General features: G+C 34.8%; 1 protein-coding gene across 9 annotated transcripts in view; it reads right to left on the bottom strand.

The window, feature by feature from the left end:
* CDH18 (cadherin 18) overlaps window positions 1-18,806 on the bottom strand; it is an 860,832-nt gene that overhangs the window by 140,876 nt on the left and 701,150 nt on the right. For all 9 annotated transcript variants that reach the window (XM_074279089.1, XM_074279095.1, XM_074279088.1 and 6 more), the window contains one exon: window positions 16,252-16,439. In XM_074279089.1, coding sequence (XP_074135190.1) covers window positions 16,252-16,439 — 188 coding nt within the window. The remainder of the gene's footprint in view (window positions 1-16,251; window positions 16,440-18,806) is intronic.

The following is an 18,806-nucleotide window of genomic DNA, read 5'->3' as shown; positions in this document are numbered from 1 at the left end:
TGTATAGGATCCATGAACTGCTGAGAAGAAAGTATATTCCTTCCTATTGCCATTCAGTTTTCTCCAAAGGTCTATCATACCTAGTTTTTCTAATGTTCTATTTACTTTTTTAATTTCTTTCTTGTTTGTTTTGTGGTTTGATTTGTCTAAATCTGAGAGTGCAAGGTTGAGATCTCCCACTATTATAGTTTTACTGTCTATTTCTTCTTGCAGTTCTCTTAACTTTTCCTTTAGAAAGTTAGATGCTATACCACTTGGTGCATATATGTTTAGTATTGATATGGCTTCATTATTTATGCTACCTTTCAGCAGGATATAGTTTCCTTCCTTATCTTTTTTAACGAGATCTACTTCTGCTTTTGCTTGATCTGAGATAAGGATAGCTACCCCTGCTTTTTTGGCTTTACCTGAAGCATAATAAGCTCTGTTCCAACCTTTTACCTTTACTCTGTATGTACCTCCCTGCTTTAAGTGTGTTTCCTGTAGACAACATATTGTAGGGTTCTGCTTTTTGATCCAATCTGCTATCCGTCTCCGTTTGATGGGATCGTTCATCCCATTTACATTTACAGTTAAAATTACTAATTCTGTATTTCCTGCCATCGTATTATCCCCAGATTATACTTTTTTCCCTTGACCCCCCTGATCCCCCTCCCCGATATTTAATTTACAGACCCCCCTTGTGACGCGCAACCCTCCCTCTTTTTTTTTTTTTTTTTTTTTTTTTTTTTTTTTAGGATCCCTCCCCCCTCCCTCCAAGTCCCTTCACTTATTCTCCTTTTCCTTTCCCCTTTTCCTCTCCCCCCTTTTAATGAGGTGAGAGAAAATTCTCTGAAAAACAAATATGTTAATTATTTACTCTTTGAGCCTCTTCTGATGAGAGTAAGATTCACACAATGATTCTCCCCCTCACTAAGTTCCCTCAGATATGGTGTATTTTCTATGTCTCTTCCTGGGATGTAGTTTCCCTCTTTTTATCACTCCTTCCCCTTTTTCTGAACCGACCTCCTTCCCTTTACCACACCCCCCTTTTTTTCTTTTATATCAGTAAAATCAAATTATCCTTGAGTATTTTTTATATACCCACAACAGAGTTACAGTTCTCAAGGGTTCTGTGTACCTTTTTCTGTTTCTCTTCAGTCTTGGGGATGTAGATCAAATTTTTTGTTTAAGTCTGGTTTTTTTCTTAGAAACATATAGAATTCCTCTGTTTCATTGAATGACTATCTTCTTCCATGGAAAAAGATGCTAAACTTAGCTGGGTAGTTCATTCTTGGTTGCAGTCCTTGATCTTTTGCCTTTCGGAATATCAGGTTCCAGGCCCTTCTATCTTTTAATGTGGAGGCAGCCAGATCTTGGGTGACCCTTATTGTGGCACCTTGGTATTTAAATTGTTTTTTTCTAGCTGCTTGCAGGATTTTCTCCTTTGTGTGGTAATTCTGCAGCTTAGCCACAATATTCCGTGGTGTTCTTTTTTTAGGGTCTATTTCAGAAGGAGTTCGATGAATTCTTTCCACATCTACTTTCCCTTCTGTTTCTATTATCTCTGGACAGTTCTCTTTGATAATTTCCTGTAAAATAGAATCTAGGCTCTTTTTTTGGTCATAGTTTTCTGGAAGTCCAATAATCCGCAGATTATCTCTCCTAGATCTATTTTCCAGGTCTATAGATTTTCCCAGTAAGTATTTGACGTTGTTCTCCAGCTTCTCATTTTTTTTGTTTTGTTTGACTGATTCTTGGGTTCTCTGTGAATCATTCATTTCTATTTGTTCCATCCTGACTTTTAAGGAGTTATTTTCTTCTTTCACAGTTTTTAGTTCTTTTTGTAAATGCCCAATTTAGTTTTTAAATGAATTATTTTGCTCTATTGAGTTTTTTTCCATTTCCCTAATTTTTTTTTTTGAGAATTATTTTCTTTTTCCAATTCAGAAATTCTATTTTCTTGAGACTTTTTTATCTTTTCCAATTCAGAAATCCTACTTTCCTGTGTTTTTTTAACCTTTTCTAATTCACTAATTTTGTTTCCCTGCATCTCCTGTGAATTCTTTATTTTTTCCAACTCCAATTTCAGGACATTATTATTCTCTATCTTAACTTCCCTTTCCTTGCCCCATTTTTCTTCGATCTCCCTCAATTTCTTAAGAGCTTCTTCTAGGAGAGAGTTATGTGATGGGGGGCAGGAATCGTTCCCCTTTAGGTTGTTATCTGATTCTCTGCTGTCAACTTCCTCGGGGTTGGACACCCGCTCTTTCTCTGTATAGAAGGAATCTATGGTTTTTCTAGCTTTTTTGTTCATACTTAAAAAAAATCTTTTGTGGTCTGTCTCTGGGGTAGGAAATTATTTACTTCTTTACCAGCTTCCTCCCAGACGGGATGGATGCAGCGGCCCCCACGCCCGCGCTAAGAGAGAGCTCTGGGAGAGAGTTCCCCACCCCCTCCCTGGAAGTGCCTCAGAGGTGATTAGCACTACTGTGCTTTGAGGGCGTAGAATAGTGAAGACAGCAAGAAGCTCAGCCTATGTGTCCGGGTGGGGAGTGGGTGTCTGCAGCAGGTGACGTAAGAAGCCCCTGCGCTCAAACTGGAAGTGTCTGCCAGAAACCGCGGTCCCTAGTTCAAAGGTTCCGCTTCTCTGGGACTTCCTGGAGCTGAGTTCCACTCCCTCCAGCTAAGCTAGGCAGTGTGTGTTGCCTTGGGCCGTATCCACCCACTTGTCAGTCTCTTAACTATTCTCAGGTGGTAGCTGAGGCCTCACCCCCTGGTGCCGAGTCACCCCCAGGGTCCGGGGAAAATTTAATCTGAGTTTTAAAATATTTTGGCTTTCTCTTCTGAACTGCTAAATAATTAGCAGAGAAGAGCTAACAGCCTGTGCCAGATTCCTTTACCTCAGTGGCTTCTCTGATCCCAGAGCCCTTCCCAGCGCAATGGGCGCAGTGTGCCCCTACCCCACCGTCTGTGCTGGTCTTTCTTATTCCTCCCCTGAGAACTGACCTTTCCTGTTGAAACTCCAGATTCTCTTCAGCTGGTAAGTCGTGCTTCCAGTCCTTGTGGTATCTATCAGTCCTGAGCTAATTTTAAGACTTAATTTATCTAATTGGTTGTGAGGGAGTGAGGACGTTCACTGAGTCGTGTGTTTCCTCTCCGCCATCTTGGCTCCGCCCCCCAATTTGTGATATTCTGATAAAATTTTGAAGAAAAAAGTAATGGCTCAATGAATAATGATTGACCTGGAGTCAGGAAGAACTTAGTTCAAATCTGATCTCAAATATTTATTAGTTTTGTGATTCTTTAAAATCATTTATTTATCTATCACAGTGCTTATCACATCTGAGGAATGATGAAAGTGAAGAAAAAAATAACACCTACATCACAATTTTGTAAGTAAGATAAAATTAAATAATATTTGGGAAATATGTTGCAAACTTTATAGTATACTTTAAATTTCCATTATTAATTGTAAGGGCCCTTTAAATGGGCGGACACAGTGCATCGGGATTGAGGCCCAGAAATAATTTCTGTGGATATTAGGACTGCCCTTGGGCGGGATCCTGGCCATATTGAGATAGCTTCGTAATGGGTGACTCTCTCGCTGATTGGCTGTGTGTGTGACCTCACAGGCCCTATATAAGCCCACTGCAGGCAGCAACCGCCCTCTTTAACCTCCTGCTGTTCACCCTGGCTCCCTAGCTGGGTGGCCAAGCCAAGATGGGTAGCCGAAAGAGGTAAGGATTTTGGTAGTGAACACATGGGTCTTCTGACCAGGTGTTCACCAGGGAACCAACAAGTCAGGGCATCAGTTAGGGCATTATGTGAGTAGGTATAATAAAGGCTTTTAAGATTACACGTGGCTGTTCTTGAGTGCGCTACCGGTTACTAAGTTATAGATTCAAGAGATTGTGGCCAGAGACCTTAGAAGGCCTCAGAGGAGGCGAGCCGGGTAGAGCTCACACTGCAAAGGACAGTGGTCAAAGGTACTCTGGTGGGTCTAGGACAGACTAGTAATTGTAACTGCCAGGAGAGCACATTACAAATGGCGCTCAACGTGGACACATAAGGAATTATCAGGTTTTGAAAATATTTAATATTCAGAATTAAGATTCTGAAAGATCCGGTAGAAACGCCACTTAAGAGGGAAGACAGAGAAGCAATATGGACTCAGGTAACTCTGGGAACAGGCTCAAGGACACAGCTGAACATAATGCTTATTATATAAAGAGGTTAAAGAGCCAGATGGAAGATCTTTTAACAAAGATCACCACTGAAGAACAGCAGGAAGCTTGTAATCAAGCTCCACAAAGGCTATCCCCACACCCAGTAAATAGAGCTAGGAGAGGGAGCAACCTAGAGCTAGTGCGATTGTATGACAGTAGAGAGTATAAAATGCCACAGCAAGAGTTGCTGGAATTGCAGGTTAAACTACAGATGGAGATAGAGAAAGAAGAAAAAGCTAGGTTACTACAGACAGAACAGGAAGAGTTCAAACCAGTGGCTGAAACTAAGGAAGGAAATAAAGGAACCACATGGACTAAAGTTGTAGAAATTCTTCTTAGCATTTTGTTGGTTTACCTCCTGCATTGTTGTTTTAAGGAATTTATCCATTACTCTTCCATTGAGAAGAAGTTTAGTTCTTTTTATGTGCAAAGCTCAGGTTTGATTTGGAATCAGCCTTTGGGGGATTTTCCAATTCTTCTTCCCTCTGCCTCACCTTCTTGGGCCAAGGGAGAAGGGGGAGGAGGAAAAGGAAGGGCGATAATACTATCAGCACTGCCCATTAATCCATTCAAAACTCCTGTGTCTTCATTTCAAAGGACAGGAGTAGGCTTTATGCCCCAAGGCAAAAAGGAATTGTGGGGTATTGAGTATAATCAGAAAAGTTTTAAAAATACAGTTGAGTTAATTTCTAAGAAACCTTACAGGGACAAGACCTTGCAGTTAGAGAGAGTGGAGTTTTATACTTTTAAAACTGCTAGGATCGTCTTTGGAGAGTTGGAACTCCTCTTTTCTTACCTCGTGGATTTTCCACTTCCACAGGTGAGCTTGATTTCCCAACCCCCCACGGGTACTTATAAAACAGTGTCTATGTCTAGAATGGGTTGGAAAATTGCTGTTTTAATCACTAGAATAAATAGACAGTGTGTGATCTTTGACCCAGGAGGAAAAGTAATATCAGATTTATTGATTCACACTCCTGGAGTACAATTCGGTATCAGAAACTCAAACTTTGATTTTTAGGCAAAAGAATTCAGGGATATAGCCGAGTGTTCTAGTAAAGTCATTACTGCACAGACTATCCCCAAGATCTCTTCTAAACAAGAGAAGGGAATTTTGGGATATGTGATTGCTTACAATTTTTAAATTTTGATTTTACATTTTTAAACATTTTTGATTTTACATCTTCAAAGTATTTTGATTTTACATTTTAAAGTTATTTTGGTTTTATATTTTTAATCTATTTCGGTTTTACACTTTTAAATTATTTTGGTTTTACATTTTTAAATTCTTTGCATTTTACCTTAGCAATGCACTTCGGGCATACACAGAAAGTGCAGCTAAGTGACAGACTGACTTTTGTTTGACTTGTTAATCTTTTTGACAACAACTTTGTTTCCACTGTGATGTGGAAAGGCCTGGATGGCATTTGGAAAGGCCCAAGTTGGGTCCCGGGTATATTCCTTCCTAGGTGCAGATCCAGCAGCAGAGTTCATCCCCACCAGAGACATTTGTAACCTGGGGATCCAAGAGAAGGACCAGACAACCAGCCAGAGGGACCAGCCAGATGTCAGCAGCCCTTCAGACTCTGATGGCAGCAATGCCCCTCCTGACCATGACACCAGAGACAGCAGACACAGTTCCAGTGTTGCAGCTGAAATGGATTGTTTTGGGTGATACGCAATATAAAGACTGTAAATGGACAATGGGCCTGCTTGCTTCTCCCGTGGCCACTTGCCATATGGTGGCCTGGGAAGAGGCTTTGCCCTATGCTTTCTATTGAAGGACTATGCTTTTAAATTAGTGGGTGAAAAACCAACACACCCACCTGCCATTGTTATTGAGACAATGTTACTGGACATGACTTTGCTTATGTGCACCTGTGAAACTAGAATTGTTCTAGAATTGTGAAAAGTGCAATAGAGAATTGTGATAAGCTAGAATTGTTCTAGGATTGTGAAAAGTGCAATAGAGAATTGTGATAAGCTAGAATTGTTCTAGAATTGTGAAAAGTGCAATTGAGAATTGTGATAAGCTAGAATTGTTCTAGGAGTGTGAAAAGTGCAACAGAAAATTGTAAGAAACTAGAATTGGTCTAGAACTGTGATAAATGTAACTAGAATTGTGACAACCTACCTACTAATATTTGTTAACTAGAATTGTGATGTTTTACCTTGTTGACTTCCCACCTCAGTGTTGACATCCTACCTCTTTGGCATATTATCTCGAGTATGACTTTGATGAATGGGTTGAACATTTGGGCCACTGTTGAGCCTGGTTCTCATTGTCATACTTCTGTTTACTGATCTGCTGCTTTGTACCTCCTTGGGCATAACACTGTCATCTCATGGATCAAGTGAACTATAGCTGGTGCTAAAAGTTTAGCTTGGTGAGATGTGCGGTTCCCGCAAAACAAGAGAAAGGGAATTGTAAGGGCCCTTTAAATGGGCGGACACAGTGCATCGGGATTGAGGCCCAGAAATAATTTCTGTGGATATTAGGACTGCCCTTGGGCGGGATCCTGGCCATATTGAGATAGCTTCGTAATGGGTGACTCTCTCGCTGATTGGCTGTGTGTGTGACCTCACAGGCCCTATATAAGCCCACTGCAGGCAGCAACCGCCCTCTTTAACCTCCTGCTGTTCACCCTGGCTCCCTAGCTGGGTGGCCAAGCCAAGATGGGTAGCCGAAAGAGGTAAGGATTTTGGTAGTGAACACATGGGTCTTCTGACCAGGTGTTCACCAGGGAACCAACAAGTCAGGGCATCAGTTAGGGCATTATGTGAGTAGGTATAATAAAGGCTTTTAAGATTACACGTGGCTGTTCTTGAGTGCGCTACTGGTTACTAAGTTATAGATTCAAGAGATTGTGGCCAGAGACCTTAGAAGGCCTCAGAGGAGGCGAGCCGGGTAGAGCTCACACTGCAAAGGACAGTGGTCAAAGGTACTCTGGTGGGTCTAGGACAGACTAGTAATTGTAACTGCCAGGAGAGCACATTACAATTAATACTTAAGTAATTAGAATTATCGTGAATATCACAATATTCACATGTATTTCCTCTGTTGGATAATGTAAAATGCAGATATGATATGCTATGTAACTGAATGGAAGCTTTCATTAGTTTTAGCTTTCAGTTAGGTAGTTTCTTTTTAATTCATTTGGCTCCATAGACTCATAGACTAACTTATCTCACTCTGCTAGAACTCTTTCTTTGAATATAATTTTCAGTTTCCCAAGCAATGAAGCTTCCCAATTTTTCATTGGATATTACTCAGTGGTCTAATGCAGCTGACTCACAGAATTAATTTCTATTTTACTTGCATTGTCTATTTCTTAATTTCTGCCTATTACTCTTAATAATTACTTGCTTTTTTAAAATTAAAATAATTTTTCTCTCCTAAATATTTATACCTTTCAAATATCTGAAGATGTTATTATCTTTTCCATCAGTCATTTCTTAGCCAGCTATAGATATGTGGAGTTTCTAATTCTTTCTCATAAATCATTTCTTATATTCCAATAATTATACTGCACTTTTTAAAATCTATTGGTCAGATGTGGAGCTAGATATTAAAAATATTATATGAAATAAAAAATACTGTTGCTTTATTTCAATTTGGTCCCAAAGGCTTTCTAACATTGTGGCTATTGTTTTTGTTTTGTTTTGTTTTGTTTTTGTTTTTGCTCAAACATATGTCTTTGGCCCCTTGAAACTGGTGACATTTTACAGCAGAACACCATGTATGCAAATTAAACAAAGAATGTGCTTTAGTTGGGAAAGTGGAATTTATACATTTTACATATATGCATTATAACCATAAAAGTTGATCTTTGGATTATAATTCTTGTCTATTTAAGAAATATTTTCTTGTTCGTCCATAGAAAATTGAATATGATGATTAGCTTGCCATTCCTCTTCACAATGGTCTCTCCAATTAAATTTCATCCAATCCTCGTTTTCACTACATATTATTATAGTCCCCTTGACTAAAATAATTTGAGTTCTTTGAAGTCTTAAAACTATTATGAAACCCATGTACATAGAAGATTAAGATTTTGTGTATGCTAAATTTTGAAGTGGACATTTAAAAAATAATTGTTATATCTATGATCTTCCATCTCCCATTTCAGAAACTGTTCCAGTGCTTGGAAGGAGCTCCCTTTTCACTTCTACCTTTTAGAATTCATCATTTCCTTAAACTCTAATGCCACCTTCTCACACAAACTTTCTTATTTCTTTGTAGTCAGAATTTTTTTTATTCTAATAAACTATCAGGCACATAATAGATGTTTTAAAAAGTAGTTGATTTACGGGTGAGAATTAAGATGCTTTGAATTTCACATCTATCTTTTTTCAGGTTATCAGTTCACTGAAGCTTATATATGTATACACACACACACACACACACATATATATGTATATATATATATATATATATATATATATATATATATATATATATATATATACACATATATATATATATGTATATATATATATATATATATATGTAAAACTCACAATTAGCCCTCCTATTTTTGCATTCAGAAAACTATCTTAATAATAGTCCCCCAAAATGTATTTCAATAAATATTTAATTCCCATAATAGCAAAATATACTTTTGGAAGAAAAAAAATACAGTTGCCCATGGAAGTGGATAATTATGTCTTAATGGCTTAACTCAGTGAAATGTTTCATAAGATCATTAGTTTCAAATTGGCATGCTTTGCTGTATTGAAGGTATGTGTTTCTTCAAAATGGTTGATTAAATATTTAAGATAGCCAGAAATGATCTCTCATCCCAGGCTCATGCCTCTGCAAATTGATGAGCAGTAAGAACATGCCTTTCTTGGTAGATATTATCTGACAAAGGGTTATTAATAATAGAGTGAGAGATAGATTTTTCTAAAGAAAAAAATTGGGCTCAATCTTGATGTGGTTTTGTAGTCAAAGTTGTAGACCTAGAGTTAGGAGTACTGGAGTTCTGGAGATAATACTTATTAATTGTGTGATTTCAGTCTAGTCATTTAAAATCTCTGATACTCAATTTTCTCATTCACAAAATGTAAATAATAATATTTATATGACATTTCATGGAGCTATGGGAAGGTGACTTGTAAAAAATAATGTACTATATGAATGTAATTTATTATTATTGCTTTATTATTATTAATCTTATAATTGAGAACTAGTCCATAGTTTAAAGGAAAGTATGGGAATCTTCCTAAGCTCCTTGAAAACAAAAAAACAAAACAAAATAAAACAAAAACAAAAACACAAAAAACACAAGTACTGGAGGGATATTTAGAGGTGATGGTAAGTTCATTCCAGTTGTTTCCATAATCTTTCTCTGGCACACCAAATTCTCTCTTAAAGAGCTCTTTTCTGGAGTTTGCAACAGGAACATTATAATACTTAGTTATAAGTTATTTATTTGCGTATTGTATTTTCTATTTTGTCTCCCTCATTTATTTGCATGTGAGCTTCTTTGAGGATTATTTCCTTGTAGTCCCATTACTTAGCACAAGTTTGGTACATTGTAAATGCATGGGGAAAAATTGCTTGTTGAATTGATTTGACTTACGTTTCTGATTAAGGAAGGAACATGTCTATGTATGTTTATCTTATATATTTATTATTAAATAGTCATATACTGCCAAAAGATTTGTATTATCAAGGTACAGTTGGAATATTCCATGCTGTGAAATAGTGTGTTCAGATTTGACAATTTTCTGATGAGGGAATGATAGGAACAGGTATTTAAAGAAATTCTTGCTAGCTGATTTATAGAACAGCAATGATTCTGATTTTCAGGGAGATAAGCTGTTCTGCCTTGCTGGGCAAAGGGAGCTGCAACAGAGATTAAATACTAAAAAGGATTTTAAAAGACTATCTCATTCTCTTCTTGTCCCCTAAATCAGTATCACATGAAGGTTAAAATTCTCTTAAGTATAGTATACATTTTGAGTCATGTCAATTTATATCAGGGAAAATGTAGTAATTATGTATAGGATTTATAATCACAAGCAAGCCTTAATAAAATATCACAGGGAAGCTTTAAAGGAAAACATAAATCCATGAAAGTTATTATTATATCTCAGGGGAAATCCAAAATGTGTAGGTCAAGAGATTTCAATTGAAAACTGAGGTACTTAATTTCAGGTCATCTCGAAACAAGCATTTTTAATCATAACATTATCATGAAAGCTACAAAGAATTTCATCATTACTTCTGTTCTCAACATGTTAAAACTGGCAAGCATAATGTTTAAAAACACACACACATTACTAGGATACTTCTGGAATCATGGAGGAGAAAAAAACCATCAATACCTTTCTTTCTCCTTCATCTCACACTCTTTCTTAAAATTGACTGTATTCTCAGCTCAACTGCTAGAAAGAATAGTTTTCTATGTGATTTTTCAAAGCACCAAAAAACCAAACTTATAAAATGCATTGCCGAAAAAATGTTGTGTAGTTCAAATTCACAGTTAAATTTTGTGCTAGACTTGTTCCTAAATTGAAGTATCAATTAGCAAATATTTTAAATGTCAAATAAGAGCCAACCATTATATTTGGTACTGAGTATGCAAGAATAAAAGGGAAATAATCCATGACTTCAAGAAGTTTCCTGACTAAGAAAGGAAATAATATTTACATCTATAGGTATCTATAAAATAGATGTAGGTATTTTTGAGGGGTAATTTAATAGTGGCTAGGAAGGGATCAGGAAATTGGAAGGTGGTTCTTATGATGAATCTTGGCATTACAAAAGAGAGTTCTGAAAAGGAAGAGGGGAGGGGAAAGTGAAACCTAGGCATGGGGAATAGACATTTCTTAAAGAGGTAAGAAATAAAAAGTCATGACATGTGTAGGCAATAGTAAGTTCGGTTTGAGCATAAAATAATTGAAGAGGAATAATGTGTTTCCAAATTGATAAATGGTCAAAGGATATGAGCAGGCAGTTTTCCAAAGGGAGAAAAATCAAGCTTTCAAAAGATTTATGGATAACAATTGCTTTAAATCTCTAACTAGAAAGAGACAAATTAAAACTATTCTGAGGTCCTATCTCATACCTTTAAGATTAGAAGAGTTGCCAAAAAAAAAAAAAAAAAAAAAGGAAAATTGGTAAATTATATGAAGGCTATTTGAAAATCAGTATATTGTCTTGGGAAGTGTGAATTGGACTAGCCATTTTAAAAAGCAATTTGGAACTATCCCCCACTCCTCCAAAATTCTTAAATCACACAAATCTTTTAACATGGAAATAGCATTACTATGTCTATAACCCAAAGAAAAATACTGAAAAAAGGAAAAGGACATACTCACACATACACATGCACATGCACATGCATATGCACACACATTTTATATGCCATATTTTAGAGGATATATTGTGTATGTTTTATATACAATATTTATGTATGTATTCATGCAAGAAAGAAATGATTATATATCTTTTATATTAATAAACAATTATTGAATTAAGACCAAGATTTTTCCCTCTTTCTCCTCCCTCATTTAGATATCAGGTAGATTTTGAAGTCCAGGGCTTATAATGAGAGGGAAAACTCAAATTCATTCTAAAAGTAAAGAAATTTTAGTTTAGGTGAATTAATGTATTCTGGCCTTTGTGTTTTACTCAGAGTGGTTTAGGAAATTTGAATAGTCCAATTTCTTATCTTTCTAAATTACCCTAGATAGAGAGATATAAGTATATATTAGTCTCTTTGAACAAGATTGAATGATCAGGGTCATGAATAAGCCCCTCTATCATTATAATAGTCATTCTCTCATTAATTGTCAACCAATCAGATCTGATTATCAGCCTATGGAAAGTCCCATTCTTTCAAGGGCATGTGAGCATTGAGTTCATTCTACAGGGGGGGGGGGAGGGATCCTTAGCATTGAAGAGTGCCACTGGCTTTTTTTAGTAGTTAGTGCTAGCATGATTAATAAAATGATTAATTACTCAGAAACTTTGTCTCTCAAACATTTTATAAAATATTCACAATTTTTTTTGTGATAAGTAATAACTGAGAAAAAAATTACACAAGTTCTGGTATTTGAATATGTCCATATTATATTGTAGTAGAAATGAGAAAAGGAATAGCTTTAAAGATATTTGTAAAAAAATTTTCTCATCCAATATAAACTTATGAGAGCATTTTATTTACAATTTATACAGTAACAATAATATTATAAAAAAAAATTAAAGACAACTTTATCAATGCAATATACAAAAATATTATAAAGCATTCATTATGAAATTATGCTAGCCATATCTGCAAAGAAATGTACTGACTCAGAGTACAGAATTAAATATCAATTTGGGAGGCCTGTCCCAGGAGGGGATTTGATTTGTGTGTATATTTGGATACACACACACACACACACACACATACACACACACACACATACACACACAAGGAGTTTTATTTTGTTTTGTTTTTCTTTTTTTTCTCATTGAGGGTAGATGGGAAGAAGATATAACATTGTTAATTGGAAAAATTCCATTTGATTTTTAAAAAGAAAAGCAAATGAGAACTGAGCTTAGAAGGACTGTAAATGTCCATTAGCTTCATCTATATTTCATCATGGACAAAATCTTTGTTCTTATTCAGTTGTGTCCAACTCTTGGTAACCCCATTTGGGGTTTTGATGGCAAAGATACTGGAGGGATTTGCCATTTTCTTCTCCAGCTCTTTTGTACAGATGAGGAAACTGAAGCAAATAGGGTTAAGTGGTTTACCCAGGCCCATGCAGCTAGTATGTGTCTGAAACCAGATTTGGATTCAGGAGTTGACTCTGAAAATATCAGAACTGTGTTTCATGAATGTTTCCTTGGCAATTGTAAAAATGAAAGATTGGAGAGGGGAGAAATTAAAGTTAGGTAGATAATTTATAAAACTACCATAATACTCGATAAGAGAAGTGAAGAAACTCCAAACCAGGGTGGTGATTACGTGAAAAGATGGATATAATAAATGTTCTATACAGATAATAAATCATTAAAAATAATCGGATTTTTGGAATGAGAGATGGTGAGGAGTCAAGGAATGCTTTAATGTTCAAAAATTTGTATGACTAAAAGGATAGTGGTGCCCTTGAAAGAAAAAGGGAAGTTGGAAAGATGAATTAATTTGGGTATTGGAGAGAAAGAAAAAAGGAAAACCCAAATGGATAAACAATATCTATTGCTTGTTTCTAGTGTGGGGCATGTTCTGTATATTCCTCATAGTTTGCTCTCTGGATATGAAGCCAGAACTCTAGTTTTCTTCAGTCTAGACCTTAAGGACCTAGTCATGAGAGTGTGAGTAATTGATTTTTCTGAAATGCAAGAGATGTTAAGCCTCGGGAATATTAACATACTTGAAAGCTTGCACTAAGGAATTTACATCCTTTAGAATCTTCAATGATGTCAGCAGAGAGTTTAAATATCAAGGGGTAAAAGTTCTAAAAGTCCCAAACTGAGATTTTGGGAGCCACATTCTATCCCTTCTAATAGATCAATAATAATGTTGGTTTGGCAGCCATAAAAATGAAACATTGGAGATGGGAGAGATTAAAGTTGGGGAGGTAATTTAAGTTACTATAATAGTTTATAATGTTCTTTTCTTTTTCTTTCTTTTTTTCTCAACAGTACTTTATTTTTCCAATTAAATGTATGGTTTTCAATATGTATAATAGTCTGTTCACAAAGATGTTATAAATTCTTAAGGAAATTTTAAAATGCCTTTAATACTTCAAAATCTAAATTAAGCAATGAATTTATATTAGGGTTAGAGTGATTTATAAGGGTAAAACTAGTAGTGTGATAAGAAGTAATTCCCAGCTAGGAGCCATTGCTTCTACAGTTTAAAAAAAAAAAAAAAAAAAAAAAGATTGCAAGAGAAACTTTGAGGGTCTCATAGATAAGAACATTCACAAAAATTTTTCTTGATTAATGATTTTGTGGGTAACATACACTTATGTTTGCGTTCTTTGAAAAATGCAATATTCTTGAAAATGTATCTATTACACAGATATCCTTAGAACATTTAAACTTTTTTATCAATGGTATATTGTTAATAATTGTGTCTTATTTATAGCAGTTTATGAAGGAACATATTCTCTGCAGAGAGCAGAGCTACAATAAAGGAATTAAAGAAGCCAAAAAAATGTTCAACATCAGTCAGAAGACAAAACAAAACAAACCTTATATTAAGCACTTGCTATGTGCCAGGATCTGTACTACATGTTAGAGAAATAAAGAGACAAAAGATAGTTCATTTAAGGAGTTCATAATTTAATAAGGGAAACAACAAATTAAATAGCAGTCTATATAAAGAATAAATAAAAATAATTTAAAAGGGGGATGCATTGGGTTGGGAAAAGCTTCTTGTTGAAGGTAGGAATTTAGATGGGACTTAAAGGAAATTAGTAGATGCTGATGAGGAGGGAGAGCATTCAAGAGATAGGGTGCAAACCAGAAAATATAACTGGAACTGAGAGATGGACTGTCTTGCTCATGAAACAGCATGGAGGCTAATGTCACTTGATGGAAGAGTATATATCAAAGAGTATGTATCAAAGAGTAATGTACACAAAGGTTATAAAGGTTACGAATAGATTTGAATGATAAGCACATTTTGTATTTGATTCTAAGAAGCAGTAGATTGTGACATGTTTAGACTTTGACTTTAGGAAAATCAGGTGACTGACTCTCCATTCAAGGATTAGTATAAATAGATCCATAATCAGGCTATTGGTACAATACAGGCAGAAGATGATGAGGGCATGCATGCTAAAGTGATTTTAATGTTTGAGTAGAGAAATGAGCACATTTGAAAGATGTTACAGAGGTAAAATAAAAAAAGTCGTGGAAACAGATTGCATATAAGAGAGAAGGCTGAGGAGTCAAAGATGGCACCCAAGTTCCCAGCTTTAGAGATTGGAAAAATACTTTTGTCCTCTGCAGTGTAAGGAAGGTGGTGGGGGACAGATGTTAGAGGGAAAGATAATTAGTTTTATTTTATTTATGATGTCTATTGAGGATCCAGCAAGTGTGTTTGAGATAAAGTTGTCATATATTCATCTTTGAATGTAATTCCACCTTGAATATCTATAAGAGATGACGACCATTCAATAAATATAGAAGAGCTGATTTATTTCCCACAATTGTTAACTTAGCCTTCATAAGTCTCTTCTTTATTCCACACTTTAAAACTAAGCTTTATGCTAGAAATTCCTTCCTAAAATTTATTTTCACTTATAACATTATTTTTAGGTTAGGGATGAATACAACGATGATTCGATTAGTGTGCATAATGAATTTCCTGAAGTGGTTGTACATATGCAAATTTGAAATTATATTTATATGTAAAATATGGTAATTAGTTCCAGTCCAATGGAAATATGCAGAGTAAATTTGAATACTGTGACCATTTCAGAGGATTCAGTGTTTGAACAAATTGGAAACTGTGTTTTGAAGCATGCTTGTCTATCTACTTTCCTAACATTGGAATATTATTTGTGAGGTGATTAGTAATAGCAACTTATGCTTTCAAATTCACTTAAAGTCACCACCCCTATCCTATTTAATTTTCTATTGTTCTAACATCAAAAGGTCCAACTATTGCCAGCATGAACCCATTTCATTAGAAACATGTTGACATTTTAATTATTTCTGCTTCTTGTATATCTAGAAGGGCTTCTTGACTCCCAAATACAGGTGACTACCTGCAGTTCTTGATGGTAGGTTTGAGAGAGAATGAATTTTACAATAGTTTTCAGCATAAAAAGCCTTTCACATACTGGATAGGACATGACGTTAAGACAAAGAAATCAAATACATTCTTAGCCACTTCCAAATCAGATTTTCCTGGTGTAGTGTCATCATATTACTAAAACCGAATTTTGAGAGCATCAGAGATAGTGATATTCATTTATAAGGATAGAAGTATATTTAAATCAAATAAATAGTTGGGAGGTTATTATTCATTTTAAATTATATTTATATCCATATTTTGATCCATTTGAAAATGGATATATATTTTCTTACCTTCTTCAAGGAAAGAATGCCTTCTCTTGTCTCTTTGTCAGTTGATATTGAAAACACTCCAATGCCATCACCATTGATGATTGTATATTTCATATCAGCATTTGTTCCAGTATCAGCATCATTTGCCTTGATTTTTCCTACAGCTGAACCAACTTGAGCTGATTCAGGAACATACAATTGATAGTGTTCTGGGAAGAGGAAATCATATCAATATTACAAACAAAACAAAAGAAACATATAAAAAACAAACCTATAATAATAGATAAGTAATATTTTATAAATAATACAAAATAATTGGTATGATTATCACATTTTGATGTCTGAATGTTTTCATATTTCATAATGCTAAAATTATATTATGAAATTGCATAAGCCTAAATTCCAAGTTTAGAATGTTATCATATTTATCACTAATACAAAAAAATAAAATTGTATTACATTCATTATATAGGCAAAAATAGCGTTAAGTTTTTCATTGATTTTATAATTGAATAATAAAATGTCTTTTGAGTAAAATCTGTCTCAGCATTTGTCATAATTCCTATAAATGGTGAAGGACATTAAACAATTTCTTCTTATCTTCTTCCCTCTTTACATGTACTGCTCCTATCTAGAACAAGGGTAAGGTAGACAGAAGGTAAATTTAGTCTATCTTTAGTTTTCCAACTTGTATATCATTCATGAAATATGATTGTATGAAAAGGATATGGTACAGAACCAAAATCTTTACATAAGAGATACATAATGAAAGAAATGTAGATGCAAATTAACATAGATAAATACAGTTACCAATAAAATTATTTATAAATTTGTATTTAACAAAAATATCTGAAATATATATATATATATATATATATATATATATATATACACACACACACACACACACACACACATATATGTGTGTGTGTGTGTGTGTGTGTGTACATATATATTATTTCTGGAGTATTTGTGCTTTTGATGATGATATTATTAAATTTATCTATGTTATCAGAATAAAGTGAAATACTAGGGTAGAGTTTTATAGAAAATGAATTAACATAATCATAAGTTATAAGGATACATATACCAGATTGAATATATCATGGTTTATAAAATTTAATATACTGTGGCAAACTAAGACCAAACTAAGTGGTTGCATTGAGGAGGAATTATGCTCTAAACATGAAGTCCAAGCTCTGCAAAGTTTTGGAGATGAAATGATAAATTCAATGAATCATGAACAAGGTATCATGGCTTAAATGTAGAGCATGTAAAAAGGAATAATGTACAATGAGTCCAAAATGAAAGCTAGAAGTAAAGAGCAATGGGCTTTCAATAACTGACCAAGGAGTTTGCATTATGAGTGTAGTGATCTGAACTTTTTTATAATTAGCTCTTTGTTTCAAAACCCAAATTAGAGATTTTTTTTAAATTGGGGCAAACGTTTTTGAGAAGGAATAGCAATGAGGAAAGGTGATATCAGATGAAAAATTTCAATTTTGAATGCAGATTATTTTGGTGAAGGATATGGGCTACCCTACAGAAAGTCTAGGCAGTCTTCTCTTCCCACAAGAATTAAAGAAAAATAAGACAATGTGAGAAGGATATCATAGATAACAAAGCATGGGACCAGGTAACAAAGTAAGGTTCTGCTTCATGATGTAGCCTACATCATTGAGAAGGTTAAGATACAAAAGACATGGGGATGGTGATTTCTAGACAAATAGGGGGAAGAAATGGACTAGGGATGAAATATCACTTCAGAAGATAGCGTTTCCTGGAATAAAGCTCAGACCGAAAAGTGCTAAAGCTATCAAAGTTGACTATTGCACAATATTGCTGTTACTGTGTACAATGTTCTCCTATTTCAGCCTACATCATTCAGAATCATTATTTCTTAATGAACAATAGCATTCCATTACATTCATATACCACAAATTGTTAAGTCATTTGCCAATTGATGGGTATCCATTCAATTTTCAATCCTTTGCCAATACAAAGAGCTTCTAGAAACATTTTTGTACATGTGTGTCCTTTTCTCATTTTTATAATCTCTTTGGGATACAGATCTAGTAGTGAAGTTGTAAACTGGCTAAGTTCTAGACATAATATGGAATTATACCCAAATAACTATAAAGTAGGTATACCCTTTGATCCAACAAAAATATTATCTAGTTATATCTCTGCTTTTCTTTCTCTTAAAAGGTTTTTATTGGATTAGAAAAGTTCAACGTTGTATAACAAAGGTCATATTTGGATGAGAAATATGAAGTTTTAAAAATTTCTGTTCAGTGTGTGTCACATTTGGAAAGATCACCATCCTTCAACTGCACTGTTTTAAGTTAATTCCATATTTACAAGGTATACAGGAACTACCAGACTGGGCTTCTTTTAGTTAACTGCTTAATCACTCAGTCTAATTTTTCTCATCTATTTTCACATCTCCATTGATTGTTTCAATTTCCAAATCCTATAAAATTCTTTTTTTGGGGGGAGCATGACTGGCTGTTGGGTTGTTCAGCTAAATTTTATTTTTCTTTCTAGAGAAGCAGTCTCTTTGTATGTGAAAAAAA

This window comes from Sminthopsis crassicaudata, chromosome 1, assembly GCF_048593235.1.
Source record: "Sminthopsis crassicaudata isolate SCR6 chromosome 1, ASM4859323v1, whole genome shotgun sequence".
In the NCBI taxonomy this organism is placed as follows: domain Eukaryota; kingdom Metazoa; phylum Chordata; class Mammalia; order Dasyuromorphia; family Dasyuridae; genus Sminthopsis; species Sminthopsis crassicaudata.
Note: the sequence above shows the minus strand (reverse complement) of the source record. Positions and strands in the feature narration are given on the sequence as shown.